Below are 15790 nucleotides of genomic sequence, written 5' to 3' on the forward strand. Positions count from 1 at the left end.
ATTCTGTACATTGGAGACACACTGTCTGCACTTACACTTTTTGTGTAAATTTATTAGATTACCAATTATTTGCTACCTCTGAAGCTGCAGAGTTTTCTTAACAATTCTGTCAGTAGCAGTTTTGTCTGCTTAAAAAAAATCCTTCGCAACAGTGTTTGGCTGATGGTAGTTTTAGAAGAAGATTATTTGTTAAACTGATACAAGTGGTGGCCCTCTGCCTCACCTGCCTCTATACAGTGGATGAGCCCCCACTACTAAGGGTTGATGAAGGTGCATCTCATCGCTGATAGAATTCCCTTATATATAGTTAGCCACATCATCTGTCATAGTTTGCATCAGTCCATTACACTCAAGTGGAACCCCAAGCCTATGTGTGATTTAAACCTGCACCAGCATTCTATTACCACTGATTTTGAAGAGAGATTTGAGATGACAAGCTCTGCAGTGAGGAGATGTGGGGGTCAGCCAGTTAATGCAGCATATTAAACATGCAGCACCATTTCACAGAGACGCTGCTGCTCATTTCAGGTGACAGATACAGTACATCTTACTTCCTCCTCCTGCCCTCATTGTGTCTGCTCTCACACTGTTCCTCCGCTGCACTGTGCTCATTTCTGACCAGTCTCTGTGACTTGGCCCTTTCCATTCCTCGTATCGTTAGCAGTATCCCTGGGGAATCAGCTTGCCTACGTCAATAGATATAGATGATGGATTATTAAATTTAGAAACAAGCAACAACACAATGTTGTAACATAAACCATATTATTATCCAGCTAGTACTTTGTTCTTTGAAGAGGAATTGTTTTTGCTATTACTGGGAGAGCGAGAAGAACTCTATAAGATTTTATTTAGCATTAAGCCTGCAGTCTGTGTTATACAGCTGCTATAACTTCACAGATGATGCTATAGTTTATTACATCAACAAACTGAAACAAGTACTTATCTGTCTCTAAATGAATACCCTTATATAAAATCATATATAAGTAATTACATAATCTAGGCATTTTTTCCACATCTAGTTTTAACGTTATGACATCTTTAATGGGAACTTTTCAGATGCAATGCAAATGTTTTTAATTGTACACATACTTTTTTTACATGATTAATTTTAAATTAATTTTAATTTTTAATGTTTTTTTTCATTAATTTATTCTGCATGTAATCATAGAATATTTTATCATAATATTCAAATAATGCCGCATGGATTTAAATGAGTTCAGATAGGGTGTAACATGGTGAAACGCGTCTCCATTGGTTTTTCATGTGATCACCGATTATTCACATAGTTACATGGGAAAAAAAAATCACACGAAATCGTATGCAATGTTTTTCCATTATAGTTGGCTATTACATTAGTTCCTGCTCAGAATGATGCCAGCCACAGCGCCGTTATTTTGGCTGTAGTGTGTTTTAATATTCATGCTCAAGCCGAATCATTCCTCTGGCTTTCAGGAAAAACTCTTTCATGTTAGAGCTTTTGGAGGAAGGCTAAACATGAACAGAGACATCAATAGCACCACTCTTTTATACTTTAGCTGATTAATTCCACTGAAAGCATTCACACCTGGAAAAAATAATAGTCTAGTTAAAAACTTCGTGCTCCATCTTTGCAGTTTGAAAATAGCTGATGTAAAATAATGAGCCTAGGTTTAATTAGGGGAGATACTTTTGTGGATGATAAACAAGTAAATGATTAAATCTGCTGACAGACTGCTCTGGTGGATGCAGGGCAGCTCGAGCTCGTAAGGACTATCTGACTCCATGGGTCCTTGTTGCCATGGAGACAGCACTGGTGACTGACTATCTTCCTATTGGCACGTTTTGTAGATATGTGCCAGTGATAGCTGTAGATATCTGTCTGCCATGCATAGGGTGGATTGCAGGAAATAGAGCATTGATCACTGTGTAATACCAACCCGTGTGTGGAGACACTCTCTGATCAAATCACAAGGTGACATAGAGATTTTATTCATAAAGCACCAAACTCACGTCTTCACGTCCTCAAGCAAAAACAGAGAAAAAGACAAACTTCAACTGGGTTATGCCTTAGGATGGCAAAGCTGTTGGAAATGAAAAACTTCCTGTTAATCATATTTTGCATCTTTATTTCGTCCAGGTGTATGTCATATATATATTCTATACATGACATACATAAAGTTATGACATCTATTATATTTTCTTCTTTTTCTTTTTTTTTTTTTTTACAATAGAGAAACAACATATAGATGACACACTATTTGGTTTCTAAGTAGAAGCATTTTGTTAAATAGTGGCATATAAATCTTTTTTTTTTTTTTTTTTAAATCTTCTTCAATGCCTCTTTAAATCAACATCCCAACGACAGTCATTATATCATTTCATAATTTATTCACATTATACTTTTAGGTCTCCAGTGTTCTGAATTCTGTCACTGCACGCTCTTGGTGTAGTCCACAATGCAGTTAAGGAGTTTAGAGAGAAAGTCTTGTGTAAGTAAAAGGGAGGTGAAGGCAAATGACTAGACCTTCATGGATTTTAGTGTTTTACTGTTCCACTGTTCTTGTGTTAGTATAATTCTTCAGTTCTATGAATTTATCCAATCAGCTCTTAAAGGCTGTAGGGGCACACAGACCTTTAGGTTCAGTGGAAAGGTGGCAGTCTCTCTCTCTCCTAATAATCGAATTATGTAACGCAGCCCCCTGCTGCTCTTTTTCCTCGTGAGTGGACTGGACATGCTGATGCTCTGGTCTTTCAGAGGATTTCGACATATCGGAGGAGTGGTGCACGTGCTCCTTTCCTGATCCCAGTACAGTCATTGAGATGACAGTCTTTGCCATAGTGGACTCTGTACGTGCTCCCAAAGCTGTCGCATAAGTGACAAGGCTTTTGTGTTTGGTTTGATTCCCTAGTGCATGCGAGCCCTGGCTGCAATCTGACAGTGACCCTCTTTCACAGTTGATAGTTTGGCTTGCAGAGGCTCCATCTTTATAATACAACATTGTGCTGCTTCGATCCTCGACTCTGTCTTCCTGGTTGGATGCCTGTACAGAGGGGATGATGGGAACAGAGCAGGCACGGTAAGATGGAGGAGGAAATGCTGTTCCCTGATCCAGACGAGTGCAAGGAACATTAGCCAGGGTCAATTTTTCTCTGGAATGGGCGAAGGCATCAGTCTGGATATTCAGAAATGAGCGACTGTACTGATTACCTTCGGTTTGGGAGTGACACCTGGAGAGAGAAAATAGAGCGTGGATTATTGAAGTATTTCTTTCTGTTTCTTGACTCTTTTACTTATCCCAATGGAGAAACCCCTCTGACTCAGAGAACATGGTGTGAAAAATTTATTCCTAAATCATCTACGCAGCAGGAAATTCACTTTGAGGTGGTGGCAATGTAAAATCTCTGTGTAATTGTTCATAATCCACAAGTCAGATTACCTTTCTTTGACACCATTAGCTCTGGACTTTCTTCAACCTGCGAAAGACTTACCCAAGATTTAAGTCATTCAAAACATGACTGTCTTTTACTCGGGCCCATGGGCCGTTTACTACCTGGTAGGAATATTTCATCTATAGGATGGCTTTTTAACTTACATGCTCAGATGCCTTATCAAACCCTACACATTGTTAGGCAACAGCCCGAAGAACCTAGATAGCACATAGCTCTAAACTGGGACATCTCCCCTGGAATAATGAACACGGTTCCTGGGATGTGCCCAAAAGACCAAAGCAGGTTATTCAAAGTTGTGTCGAGTGAAGTCCCAGAGAAATCCTGCTTGCATTTTTATCTGTCTTGGTTTGTAAGGCAGCACAACTGCAGGCCCCTGACCCATTTACCTACTCTTCTGACTCTGGCCATCCACAGAAAACATTATGGGGGATTGTGGAATATTCAGATTTATAATGCAGTATAACAGGAGATCTAAGAACTATCACTAATAAAACACACGCACATGTATTGAATATATGTACTGTATATAAATGTATTGCTACATATAGCAATAAAGTTAGTACTGTATACATGTATACATATATGTATAATGTTTTAGTGTATACATTTTTGGCTTACTCTGTGTGTGTATATATATAAAGCCTAATGACAAGATATAAAACAGTTCAGTTTCCTAAAGGACATGCTGCTGCCAGTTTTAACCTTCCAGATTGACACATGAATATAAACAGATTATTTCCAATATATCTGTTATATAGGGATATACTGTAAGAAGATCACACATCTATCTCATATTCTCATCTCTGTCTTTATTCCTGTGTACTCTTCTTACTCTCTTTCACTCTTCCTTTCTGTATCCATGTTCCTGAAGACCAGAGGGTGTCTCCATGGCAACAGGGGAGGTTTAGGGGTGATGTTGATGTTTTAAGGTTGTTAAGTCTAGAAATAGGTCAGTTCAAGTTTGCCTGCCTGTCCCTGTCCGTAGACCACCTGACCGAAAAACTGGGCATACATCAATCAGTTCCTAATAATGAAAAATCTAGAAGAGTATAAATTTTTTTGTATACATTAATTTTCAACAGCAGAATTATTGAGCATGAGTGCAAGAAGAAATTCTGACTCATACAAATGTTTATATTAATTACCAATATAGTATCCTACCGCTGAGATGCAGACGCGGGTTTCACTGTGTGTATGTGTGTGTCTAATTGCTGAGACAAGGGGGAAGATCTCATCAAAACCCTTGAAGGCAAAAACTCTAGAATACATGGTTTACAAATTCAAATTATGGAAATAGGGCAAAATAAAAAAGCTGGTTGTGAGCTGAGTTTATGACTCGCTGTGAAGTTGGATCATGTTGACAGCAGTTGAAAATCTCCTGTGTAAGCACTGCATACTCGGAGGGTTTAATGTTATTGAAGCGAATGTTATTTGCCTCGATAACTTTCAACTTTTTAGCTCTAGTCTCATTCACATAACCTTGTTTTATAGTGTCTGACTTATTCATAATACTTTAGAGAAATTAGATGAATAAAGTATAAATAAATTGGACAAAATGTGAAGAGACTTACTATACATACATACATACATACATACATACATACATACACACCGTCTCAGAGATTCTAACGTAGCATCTGTGGACTCCACCTCCCGGAGATGTTTGTAGCTATTAATATAATCCTTTGATCCTCCAGTTAGACAGTGTCCTGCTCTAGAGATGGGTGGTGTCCATCGTGAGACAGGTCGATGATTAGATACCTTCTGTTTTGCATTAGGACTAAAAAAAAAAAAACAACACAAAACTGAAAGAAAAACTTTTTTTTTTTAGCTTTAAAGACACCGCATTATTAGGAAATTAGACAATCTGTTTATATAGAGGGCCAAATGTCTCAAGACAACAGGGACATTTAATGTTTAAAAGAGAATCAACATAATAAAAATTATTTATTTGATGCACTGTGATTGTTACAGTATACCGCAAATCAATATCTGTTTTTTTTATTCTTCAAAAATAAAAAGGCACTCTGGTGTCACTCGCTCAGTTCATGCCAGCTTAATTGCTTCCTGAAGGTCATTTACAGAAGACCGTTTCTTGACTGCAACTGCCTCCTTCTTCCTTGTCCAACAGTTTTCTATTAAGGTTCAGGTTAGGAGATAACCCAGGCCATGGCTCCAGAAGCTGAATACTATACTATTGTCACGTAGGCAGTTTTTTACTAGTTTTGAGTTAATTAGCATGTGTCTTCAGCCTGGCCGGAACTAATTAGTCAAATCACCTGTTTTGTGCACAAGGAGAACTTTAATACATTACATATGTTGTCTTAGTACATTTGGCTACCACTGTGCAATTATTTTATTATAAAATGTGAAATACATTAGAAATCTGTGTTTGCAGAACGTGCATATGTACTAATGCAAAAAAAAAAAAAAAAACATAGCTAAATTGCTAAAATGCATGCAGAGCACAGACTAGTTTATTAAACCTGTTTTGCAATCTGTTGTGCTGTAGAATGCCAATTATGCTTTCACTTAATGTGTCTCCTGCCAACTGTAAGTCATAAGTGAATTCCGAGGCTTTTTTGGATGTCATTTAGAAATGCTTTTTAATAAAGTTAATTAAAATATACATTCCTTACACAATTTCCTGTAACATTATTTATCTTTGATCTTGATTCCATGAAGACATAGCCACACAGTAGCTCAATAATGTTCCTCTATTCTTACTCATCTGCATTGGAAGAGGAAGAAAGCAGAAAAGAGGAAAAACCCTACAACAAAAAAACAGGGAAATACCTGCAATTTTTCACTGGAGCCAGACTGTTGCACTGATTGGATGAGGAGACTTTGGAATGGTCGAATCCTGTACTGTGGCCTGGTGTCGGGGATGACCCATGGGCTTTGCAGCACTGTGGTGAAGAGATGACAGGTGATATGTTTCTAAAGGTTAAACGCTACTGCTGTGACACTGTTCTGCTTGGTAGGACTTCACTTCCACATTTTCCTGTCTTTCAATAGATCCATTCTTCAATTTCTTTTACTCCCTCTCGCTCTCGCTCACACACACATTCACACACAAGCCCGCTCTTGACTCCTTAGTATCAAAGATGGAATAGTGGATTATAGACTAAGCAGTGAAACAAAATGTAGTTCATTTGGTGATGTATGTCCTCTCAGCGAAAGAAGAGCCACTTTAATTAGATGTTACATTTAAACGACAGATTAAGAGAGACACTCTCTGATTACGCTCCCTGTCGACTTTCTCGGTCCTTCTGCATGAGTCGGGAACTAATCCCAGAGAAGATTACATTAATGGTTTCCCAAAGAATTTCTTTCGTCCTCTTTTCTCTCCCCCAAAATTAAAACCATTATCTTGCAACAGGCCAGAACATGGAGGCCATTCAGAAAGCAGCCTGGTGATGCCCCCTAAAGTCATCTGAGTTACCAGATAATGCGCTTATTCTAGTAAATGACACACGCTCGCCTCCCTTGTCCTGCGGAATATCATTAAAGATACTGGATTTCACTTAAAACTAGTGTGAAGTCTTGCGGCTGATAAAGTGTGTCATCCTAACACTTGTACTTCCTCGGGGACCTGTTAGCATTTTTATTCTCTCCAGCAGGAAAATTGGATCATTTCTGGCCACCCTCTCAAATCCTCAGCTGGATGAGGATGCTCTACCGGGAACAGAGCTACTGGTTTCGCCAGGATAATTGCAAGAACTTTTTCGAGAGTTCGGAACATGTAGATTCACACCCAATTGAAAGTTAGCACAGTGCCAGCCATGCAGGCCTTTTGGGAAAATCTATTCATTACAGCTGCATATGAGTGTATTTGAGCAAGAGATACATTTTCATGACTTATGCATGGAGATGTATTACAGTACTAACACTTAACTGGCGAGTGGTGTTGATGTGGCTATATAAAATGTCTGCATGATAGCATGCATACAGTACAGTACAGTATGGCCTGAAGGCTTAAGTGAAGTTACAAATTTTTTTAATTTCAATATTATGAATTATATTAGTTTATTATGACAGCTGATTTTATAGTTAGAGTGATAGCTGTAAATTCACAAGTTTATGTAAATGTGCACATGTTGTCATCTACATGGACCCTAATTATAGTTTTCACATAATCTAAGGTTACAAATACACAGATTTGAAAAAAAAAAAAAAAATCACAGGTTGTCTGATCATTTACAGGAGATTTCAGAGTGCTCTGTAAGTTTGCTGCCACGGGTCAGTCCTCCTGACAGAGGGCGTTCTGCTTTTCTGCTTTTTTATAACGACAATGAATTTTGGTCTTGTCTTCAAGTGGGAGAAAAAGAGAAGCTGCTGAAGGCACTGTTTTTTATAGCTACTGCATCAAAAGTAATTTTCTTTCTTTTTCTTTTCTTTTTTTTTTTAATGTTCCACAACAATAACTGTAACTATACACAGTTAAAAGTATGATCTGTCATTTATGAATACATTGAAAATTTCTAATCATTGGTAACATGCTGTGTAAAGCTTAATAACATTTTGCGATGTGTTGTTATTCACAAACCATACTAACAGTAAGCCTTTTTTTTTTTTTTTTTTTTACAATTGTTTTTGGCTTAATTTGAGTTTAAATAAGGACATGGATATTGGGAGTACTGAACAGACAAGAATAGTCAGTGCAATAAATGTAACTGTGAATACAACCCATAATTTGTTTTTATTAAACACTTGTCATAAAGGCTTTAAGTGGGTTTAATGCAGAATTATGAACATTATCATTACCATTACTGCTTATTATAGGATAAGCTGAAAAAATAAATAAATAATATAAATAATATATATATATTTTAATCCACAAGACAAATCCATGAGACAAAATTATTTCTATTTCTACACGGCTCTTCCGTATAGCAGATTTTTACAGCAGCAAGGCAGACGGCTGATCTAATGGATGTGATGTTTACTCAGAGCTATATGCACTGCTATTTCTGTCAGTGTGAGGGATCACTGGTTCTAGTGAGAGCCATGGAGGGCAACATTCCCTGAGCTGCCTGCCGGCCAATTGTATTCATTACACATGACTGTTATACACAGAAAATGCATTTTGAGATCTCTCACAGTCACACACTACTGGCTTGAATACTCACCATCTACATACACTATAGTTGATATGCATGGACAAGAAGGCGACACATTGCTGATTACATATTCCTCAACACAAATAAGAAAAAAAAAAAAGAAAAAAAAAAAAGCTTCCTCTGAAGCTGAAGTGTCCCAGATATTTTACCTTTTGATGCTGGAGGTCATAATCAATCTTGGGACTGGATTTGGACATGAGTCGGGAAGCAATGAGACTACAGTCCCTCAGAGTGCGGATCTCAGTCTGATGAGTTCTAGGCTTTCCCCTTTGTCTCCTGCAATTGATGAATCAGCTATAATTATGTGCTTTCTAATAAAGTCATTGTAATGTTTCTTTTGTTTAGCTTCCCTAATGAGAACAAAATTATCTAATTTATTATTGAAACTCAAATCCAAATGCCATGTTAATTTAAATATCACAGTTTACATTGTACAAAGTGATTATATTATGAAGAATATACTTTCATTATTTTCATACATATTTTCTGGAATTAGACATAGATGATGTTTTTGTCAAAATTTACATTGAATTGTAGTTTTTCTTTGCACATAATCTACAGCAATGTTTGGGATATGTTTTTTTCAAAGCTACTGTACAGTTGTTTATATAGTGTATTGACCACACAATGACAGCTTTTTTCCCCTATTTTTTAGATAAGTATACTTTTCTATGGTAGAGGAACACAAAGGTGATGATTGCTGTAGCTTTCCAGGTGGGGTTAACTGGAAAATCGAACAAAGCTACACATTCCTATTAGACGCTCTACAGTGTTTTCTGCACTCCGCACTTGGTTATGATATCATGAAAACCTGTCGTATAACACTGCTCCATAGCTATGCTAATGCACATTTTCTCTGCTCATATATCAGACTAACATGTTTTTAATTAATATGGGGTTGTTTATATCAAACTGGGACTTTTGATTAGGTAGAATAACAGAACACAGTTATTTGAGAAACTACTTTTCTTTCTCTATATAATCCCCTGCTACATGCACTGTTTTATTATACCTAATGGCTCTGATACCATCAAGGTAGAAAGTTTTCTCGGTATGCTGAAGCCATGATTGGACGGCCTGCTTTACATCTCAAAAACTGGCCTCCCAAGGAACTCCTTTAATGGCCCAAAATTTGGAAACTGCTTGAAGCGAGGTCAGACCTTTACTGTGTAATGGGGATGTTCCCGAGTTCCTGTAATGGTGTTCATGAATGATTGAGTGTATAGTTCTCACCGACAGATGTGTCTCTTCTGCAAATTGGCTCTCGAAAAGGACTGTCATTTAGACACTGTGCTTGAAGTCTTCTGTAAATGTCAATCGCTTTAATGCCTTTATTAATAAGAAATTTCATCACAAGTCCCAGTTTGACTTGAATGCTCATCGTAATTATGATTAACTCACAACACTGACTGGAAATCAGAGTGGATTTGATGTCATTACCATGATGTGAGGACACTGCGCTACATTCAGTTATTACAATGATCTTACATAAGCCCAGCCAACTTGATTGAAAGACTTTTTGCCTTCTGGTGCTTATTTCAGAAATGTTTACTTAAAATTACTTGAAAGTATTACCAGCAGGAATTTTAGTTTAAAAAAAAATAATAATTTTACTTGTGCTCCACTTGGTTCTGACATTCATTAATATATGTTAATGACTCACTTATTCCTGCAGTAAAGAGCCATACAGGCCAAACCCAGCAAGCTGATCCCCATGGCGATGCTGAAGATTGACAGGATCTGTCTCTGGTAGGTCTCTCCACTCTCTAATAAGACAGACATAATAAAGGGTCCATAGTTAATTCCTTGTGTAACTTTATCCTCTCTCATCTCCGCTGATCCAAATTGACTGAACATAAAGTTTTTAAAGAATTGAAGAGTTTTTTTTATATTAAACACTTTATTGCAAAGTAATAATAGGTTAAGTTTTAAAATAAATAAAAGTAATAAATATCGCTTGATGCATCCACCGCACCTCTATATGCTTACTGGTTGGCTTCCCAAACCGGAAGAGAGAGAGGGCCAAACACAGATGCACGTGTCTCTGTCTCGGGGTTCTTTGTTTATTATCAGCAAAGAGAACATATTTAAGCCTTTTGGCTTAAGTCCTGTTACGTCATGTACATCCCATACATCAAAAGAACAAAACTCATTAACATGTAAGTCATAAAGAAACCCAGAGGAAACACATTAGTATGTCGTGGTTGGACAAAAGGGTTCCAGCAAACAATTTGCATGATTATTGATCCAGACATGGGATAGAGGACGTCTTCTCACATAAAGAATAAGAATGCACATAAAAAAGGAGGGTTTTGTTTATACAGTAGACATAGAAATGGGAAAATTATAAGATATACAGGAAATATATAGAATGTGTCCTCATCTGGCTTATACACTGACTTTATGTATTCTGCATGCTTGTCTAAAGATGTCTGTTAATTAAATTGTGCTAATGATTTGTATAGAGAAAGCCATCTATAGAGATGAGCCAGTGTTTGTCTTCTTTCATTATCTGCCTCACTGTCTCTGCCACTCTCTTTGTTTTCTTCTCATACACATCTTCAGAGAGTGTCAGCACTGACACGGGAATAAAAAAAACATCAAAACAGTAGTTTATTGAATGCACGCAGTGGTGGCTGGCAGATGGAGGATCCCGTTTCTTTGATGATCCCAGGTTAAAGATGCACTGGTCAGTGGTTTTATTGTTTTCTTCAGTACGAATATCTGAAGAGCAGAGTGATTCACGGTTGCTGAAAACAAAGTGATGCCTAAGAAAAACAGAGCTGGATTTTTTTGGTTCTGTTTACATCCCTCCTGTCAGTCATGTTATAGACATGCCGCTGTTTTCACTGCTAAGAAATGCAAACAAGGCAAAATTCGGTGTTAAACAGCCCCAGTCGGCAGATACTATTTTCGTGAGCAAAAGCACAATCTGCTGCCATAAATGGGCACTGACTCCAAAAGAACTAGAATGAGTAAAACTGGGGGCTGCTTTCATAGATGGATAAAAGAGCTGACATCAAAGGGAATAAAGCTTGATGCTCACTCCCACCGTCATGAAGGAAACGTTAAAACTGGGGATGCCAAAACCATCAACAAATCAACACGTCAGTAAGATATTTGGTGTGCTTATAGATATATTTGTCACTACTGGCAAGCTAGAATGAGAGGATGGAATTAACTAACTTAACTAGAATTAACTAGATTTCTTGGTTGGGGTAGCCACGTGGTTAAGGCATGGTTCGGAAGGTCCCAGGTTCAAATCCCACGATGTAAACTAGCTATTAAAGTAAATTGGGGCAGCACAATGGCCACAATTAGCCAGGGTCTGGGCTGATTCCCTATTGGGTCTGTGTGCTATGTTTGCATGTTCTCCTTGTGCTTGGTGGGTTTCCTGCAACAGTCTAAAGACATGCAGGTTAGACTATTTGGCGGAGTGTGTGCCTCGTGCTATAAGTCTTCTCGGTCAGGCTTGAGGCCACCTGCGACCCTCTATACAAGATAAAGTGGTATAGGCGATGAGTGAGATGATTGAAAGTGAACTAATGTGACTGAAGATGAAAGACCAGTCCACATTGTGACTGCTAAAGTTTTACCCTTTTAAATGATTAGATTTTTTGACAATGTTTAGAACAGGGTCATTATCAACATGCCGGTCACTGAAGATGTCCTAGATAAGTACTTCTGTTCAAAATAGATCTATTCAGAGCCTGTGACTCTAGTCAATAGTGGTAACCTAAAGTGCCAGGGCAAACAAAACATAATAACTAAATCAATAAACCATACCTGTAGAGTGTGGATCGATTATGCAGTAAAATCAACAACCATAAAGGAGGTATTTGTTGTTTAGCATTAGTTGATAAGCAAGTGATAATAGTCATCTGACAGTCTATAGATGATTTGTTTTGATGTTTTGTAGGAGGTCTACACAGGAATATCCGAATAAAGTGTTACCAAATCTTATTGTAATGGGATGGCAGGTCATATACGATTAATGTTAACAATTATTTGTAAGTATTCTTTACTGCTACATACGTCTAGTATATTAAAAACTATTCATCATACAGAATCTTTAAGTAATTATGAACGTGTAAGTGTATAGTGATTTGAAAGGCAGGAGATCCTATCTCATCTTTCTCTCTATGTCTTTCTGTGTACAATTTTTTTTCCCTCTCCCACAGATACACACACACACACACATATATAAAATGCCTGTGACCAGACTCATTTAGGATCCAGATTAAAATCACTGAAGAGTAATATACATCCATTCCTCTCCTTTCACACCCCTCATCTCCCTCTGTCTCACTTTCAGGATGTTTGAAGTGAAGATACTAAAGCAGACATGTGAACCTAGGCTAATAGAAAACTTTACGAGATTCACTCACAGAATATATTCAGCTGTCAAGCAAATGACAGAGGGCAGTGGGCGTATGGGAGTGCAGGCGTAGGAAAATGGAAATGACTTCTATCACAGGGAAAAAAGATAGCCAGTGACAGATAGAAAAGTGGGGGGGAAAACAGCTTCTAAAAAAAAAAAAAAATCCTCTTTAGTGCAGTTTATAGCTGCTGTTTGTTGACACTGCTTAAAATCTGAGCTACTCCAGTTTGTCAGTAAAGGAAGCCACTTATCCGATTGGCTGTGTGATTCTCCTATCCCAAGAGTCACATTATACAATGTGCAACATCAGCAAGTGATATACCTTTGGGCTTAACAGGTACTAACTGGGACACACATTGAAAAAAAAAAAAGTAACAAATCACAAATATACAGACACAGAGACACACACATAACACGTACACACACCTGCATACCCTTGCATCACCCAAGCAGAGACTGCAGGTACAGCAGGTACCATGTCCTCACATTACCTAGCTCATCCAGTACCTGTGTTTCCATAGTGACACCAGGGCTGCAGTCAGAAGTTTTAGTGTTTAGGCATGCACTTTCGTGCACATTAATTCTGTACAAATGAAGCCCATCTGAGTCATATGTGGTCTGCGGCTGGCACTCCTCGACAAAGCTACTGTCAACATTCTCACCAGGGGGGTAAAGGACTGTAAGCTTGCTCACTCCCCTGCTGCTCAGAAGAGTGCCAGCCATCCACATAGTAATCACACGATACGGCTGAGTGGTGCTTGACAAGTCAGGAGGTAAAACAACACAGGTGCGCACCCTTGGCACCCTTTGATTTGTAACACCGCTGTTTAGGAATGGGAAAACCATGTGAAACAAGCGATAGCTAAAATGATAAATTGGTATGAAAGAGAGAGGGTGCATGTGTTTTGTGAGATGAATAGTAATTACAGAAAGCATTTTTCTTACCCATGAACTCGATGCCAAGCTCATCTGCTGCTGGAGGGAAAACAGAGAAATAAGTCAGTATTGTGTGTGTGTGGGGGGGGGGGGGATCAAATGTATTGAGAATAATCGACACATACTTATAGCTCCTGCTACATTCTAATGAAGATGAACAATTCAAAGCACTTGCGGCATAACAGAACGATTCAGTGTTATCACCCAGAGAAACATATTTCTGTAGTAGAATGATTGAACAACAAAAACAGGTTTGTTCCAGTCGGCCTAGGGGGAGGGAGGCAGAAAGTACACACGTTGTTAAATAGCTTGCATAAAAAAGCTCGGCTCAGCCTTTACCACTGCCTCTTGATCAGAATTACACTCCTGCACAGATTGCCTGTGAAAATAGGCTCTGCAAATGCCTTTGTTTCACCCCGCACGCCCAAGGGATGCTCATAATTGTCTCTGTTGGTCACGAGTTTTTATTCATTCCTCCATTTTTTCCTGCTGCCTCCTCTTTAAGAATCTCTGCTCCAGTGGCGCATGTTAACGGACAACCGGCTTTCTAAATGCAGCTAGGGCTCATTTTCAGTCTCTCTCAGCTCCAGAACCTTGGGGTTTGATAAAGAGCTGAGCGCTTGTATTCTTTTTATCCGAACAGCAGCCCTTTTTCACGGCACTGTAACATAATCTCATTTAAATTAAATTAAAATTGCTTTTCTGACAGGGGTGGTCTAAGGTTTTTAAATAGACTGTGGCTTCTTATGCTTGTTGAAAGATTATTTTCATGGACATACAAGACATAAAAAGGGGAAGTCAACCCACAGACAGGAAAGCATCTGTTAGTTGATATATTGTTGAAATTATCAATGCCAAGGGATTATGAATATATTCATGCAGTAGTTAAATACAATTAGTATAAAAATGATAACTATAATTCCAGTCGAGGCACATTAACGTGAGACGACCGAAGGAGGAGCAGCTAAATAGACTTTATGTGTTGCTCGGTGATGACAGGAGACAAAAGATCACCGTGGGTTGAATATTAAACATCCAGAATGTAAGATTTTTAAAAGCGTCTGGGCTTGGAACTGGTGAGATTGATTACATAAAAGGAAGTCACTGAATAGACGCTCTTGTTTCTACAATAGCTTTTTAAAAAAAGCTAAATTGAAGGTACAGTGAGCGACCTGGGAAATTTCTCATAATTAAAACACCCTTGCCCATTTTTGCCTGTTATGCTGTGAAATGGACACAGTGGGCAATAGCTGCAGAAGATAAGTAAACAGTAGCTGATATGGACTCACTCTTGCTCAACTACTGCATGTTTGATCAATTACAGACAAAGCACACGTGTCTATTCACAGCTTGTAATTATTCCATTTTACTGTGCTGTGTGCGTGGGGGGGGGACCTTTTAAGCCTTTTAAGCCTCATATCCACAAAGATAGAGGGGCTGGATTTGCTATTTCAGTCCATTTTGCTAAAGAGACATGATATTTGATTCTCGATGTGGAAATAACAGATGCCTTTTAATCCAGAACACTGAGCTCGGAGAGACAAAAGGCATGGATGGCAAACCAGGAAGTCATATTGATGCTGCCAGTGCAGCTCGAATGTTCAAACAGCTGCACCTTCTGATTGCCCACCCAAATAGCCACATATATCCCAGTGTAATTGCAGTGCTGTCACCAGCTGTACCCACAACATCATTCAATTTGGGTATTGGTTCTTCTGGACTGGCATATAAAGCACACTGCCCCAATCCCAAATACAGAGTGCCCTTAGGAGAAACTGCCACCTTGAGATTGGAGCCCCAGTAATGCCGATTTGCACGATGACACAACATCAATCTATCATGTAGTCATGTATAATAGGTGGAAACAATAACAGAAGTAACTCAAATCCCATGTAATCCAATTTATAGTTATAAAGGTTCA

General features: G+C 38.4%; 1 protein-coding gene across 2 annotated transcripts in view; it reads right to left on the reverse strand.

The window, feature by feature from the left end:
• Positions 1-2084: 2084 nt before the first annotated feature.
• nrg3b (neuregulin 3b) overlaps positions 2085-15790 on the reverse strand; it is a 155304-nt gene continuing 141598 nt past the window's right edge. Inside the window, exons 4-9 of one of the 2 annotated variants that reach the window (XM_053510823.1) lie at positions 13879-13905; positions 10216-10318; positions 8702-8828; positions 6226-6338; positions 5042-5209; positions 2085-3207 (exon numbers count right to left, since the gene is read on the reverse strand). In XM_053510823.1, the coding sequence (XP_053366798.1) occupies positions 2580-3207; positions 5042-5209; positions 6226-6338; positions 8702-8828; positions 10216-10318; positions 13879-13905 (1166 nt within the window). In that variant the 3' untranslated portion in view covers positions 2085-2579. Of the gene's footprint in view, positions 3208-5041; positions 5210-6225; positions 6339-8701; positions 8829-10215; positions 10319-13878; positions 13909-15790 lie in introns of both variants that reach the window. The other variant, XM_053510822.1, reaches the window with a different exon arrangement.

This window comes from Clarias gariepinus, chromosome 14 (genome assembly GCF_024256425.1).
Source record: "Clarias gariepinus isolate MV-2021 ecotype Netherlands chromosome 14, CGAR_prim_01v2, whole genome shotgun sequence".
Taxonomy (NCBI): Eukaryota; Metazoa; Chordata; class Actinopteri; order Siluriformes; family Clariidae; genus Clarias; species Clarias gariepinus.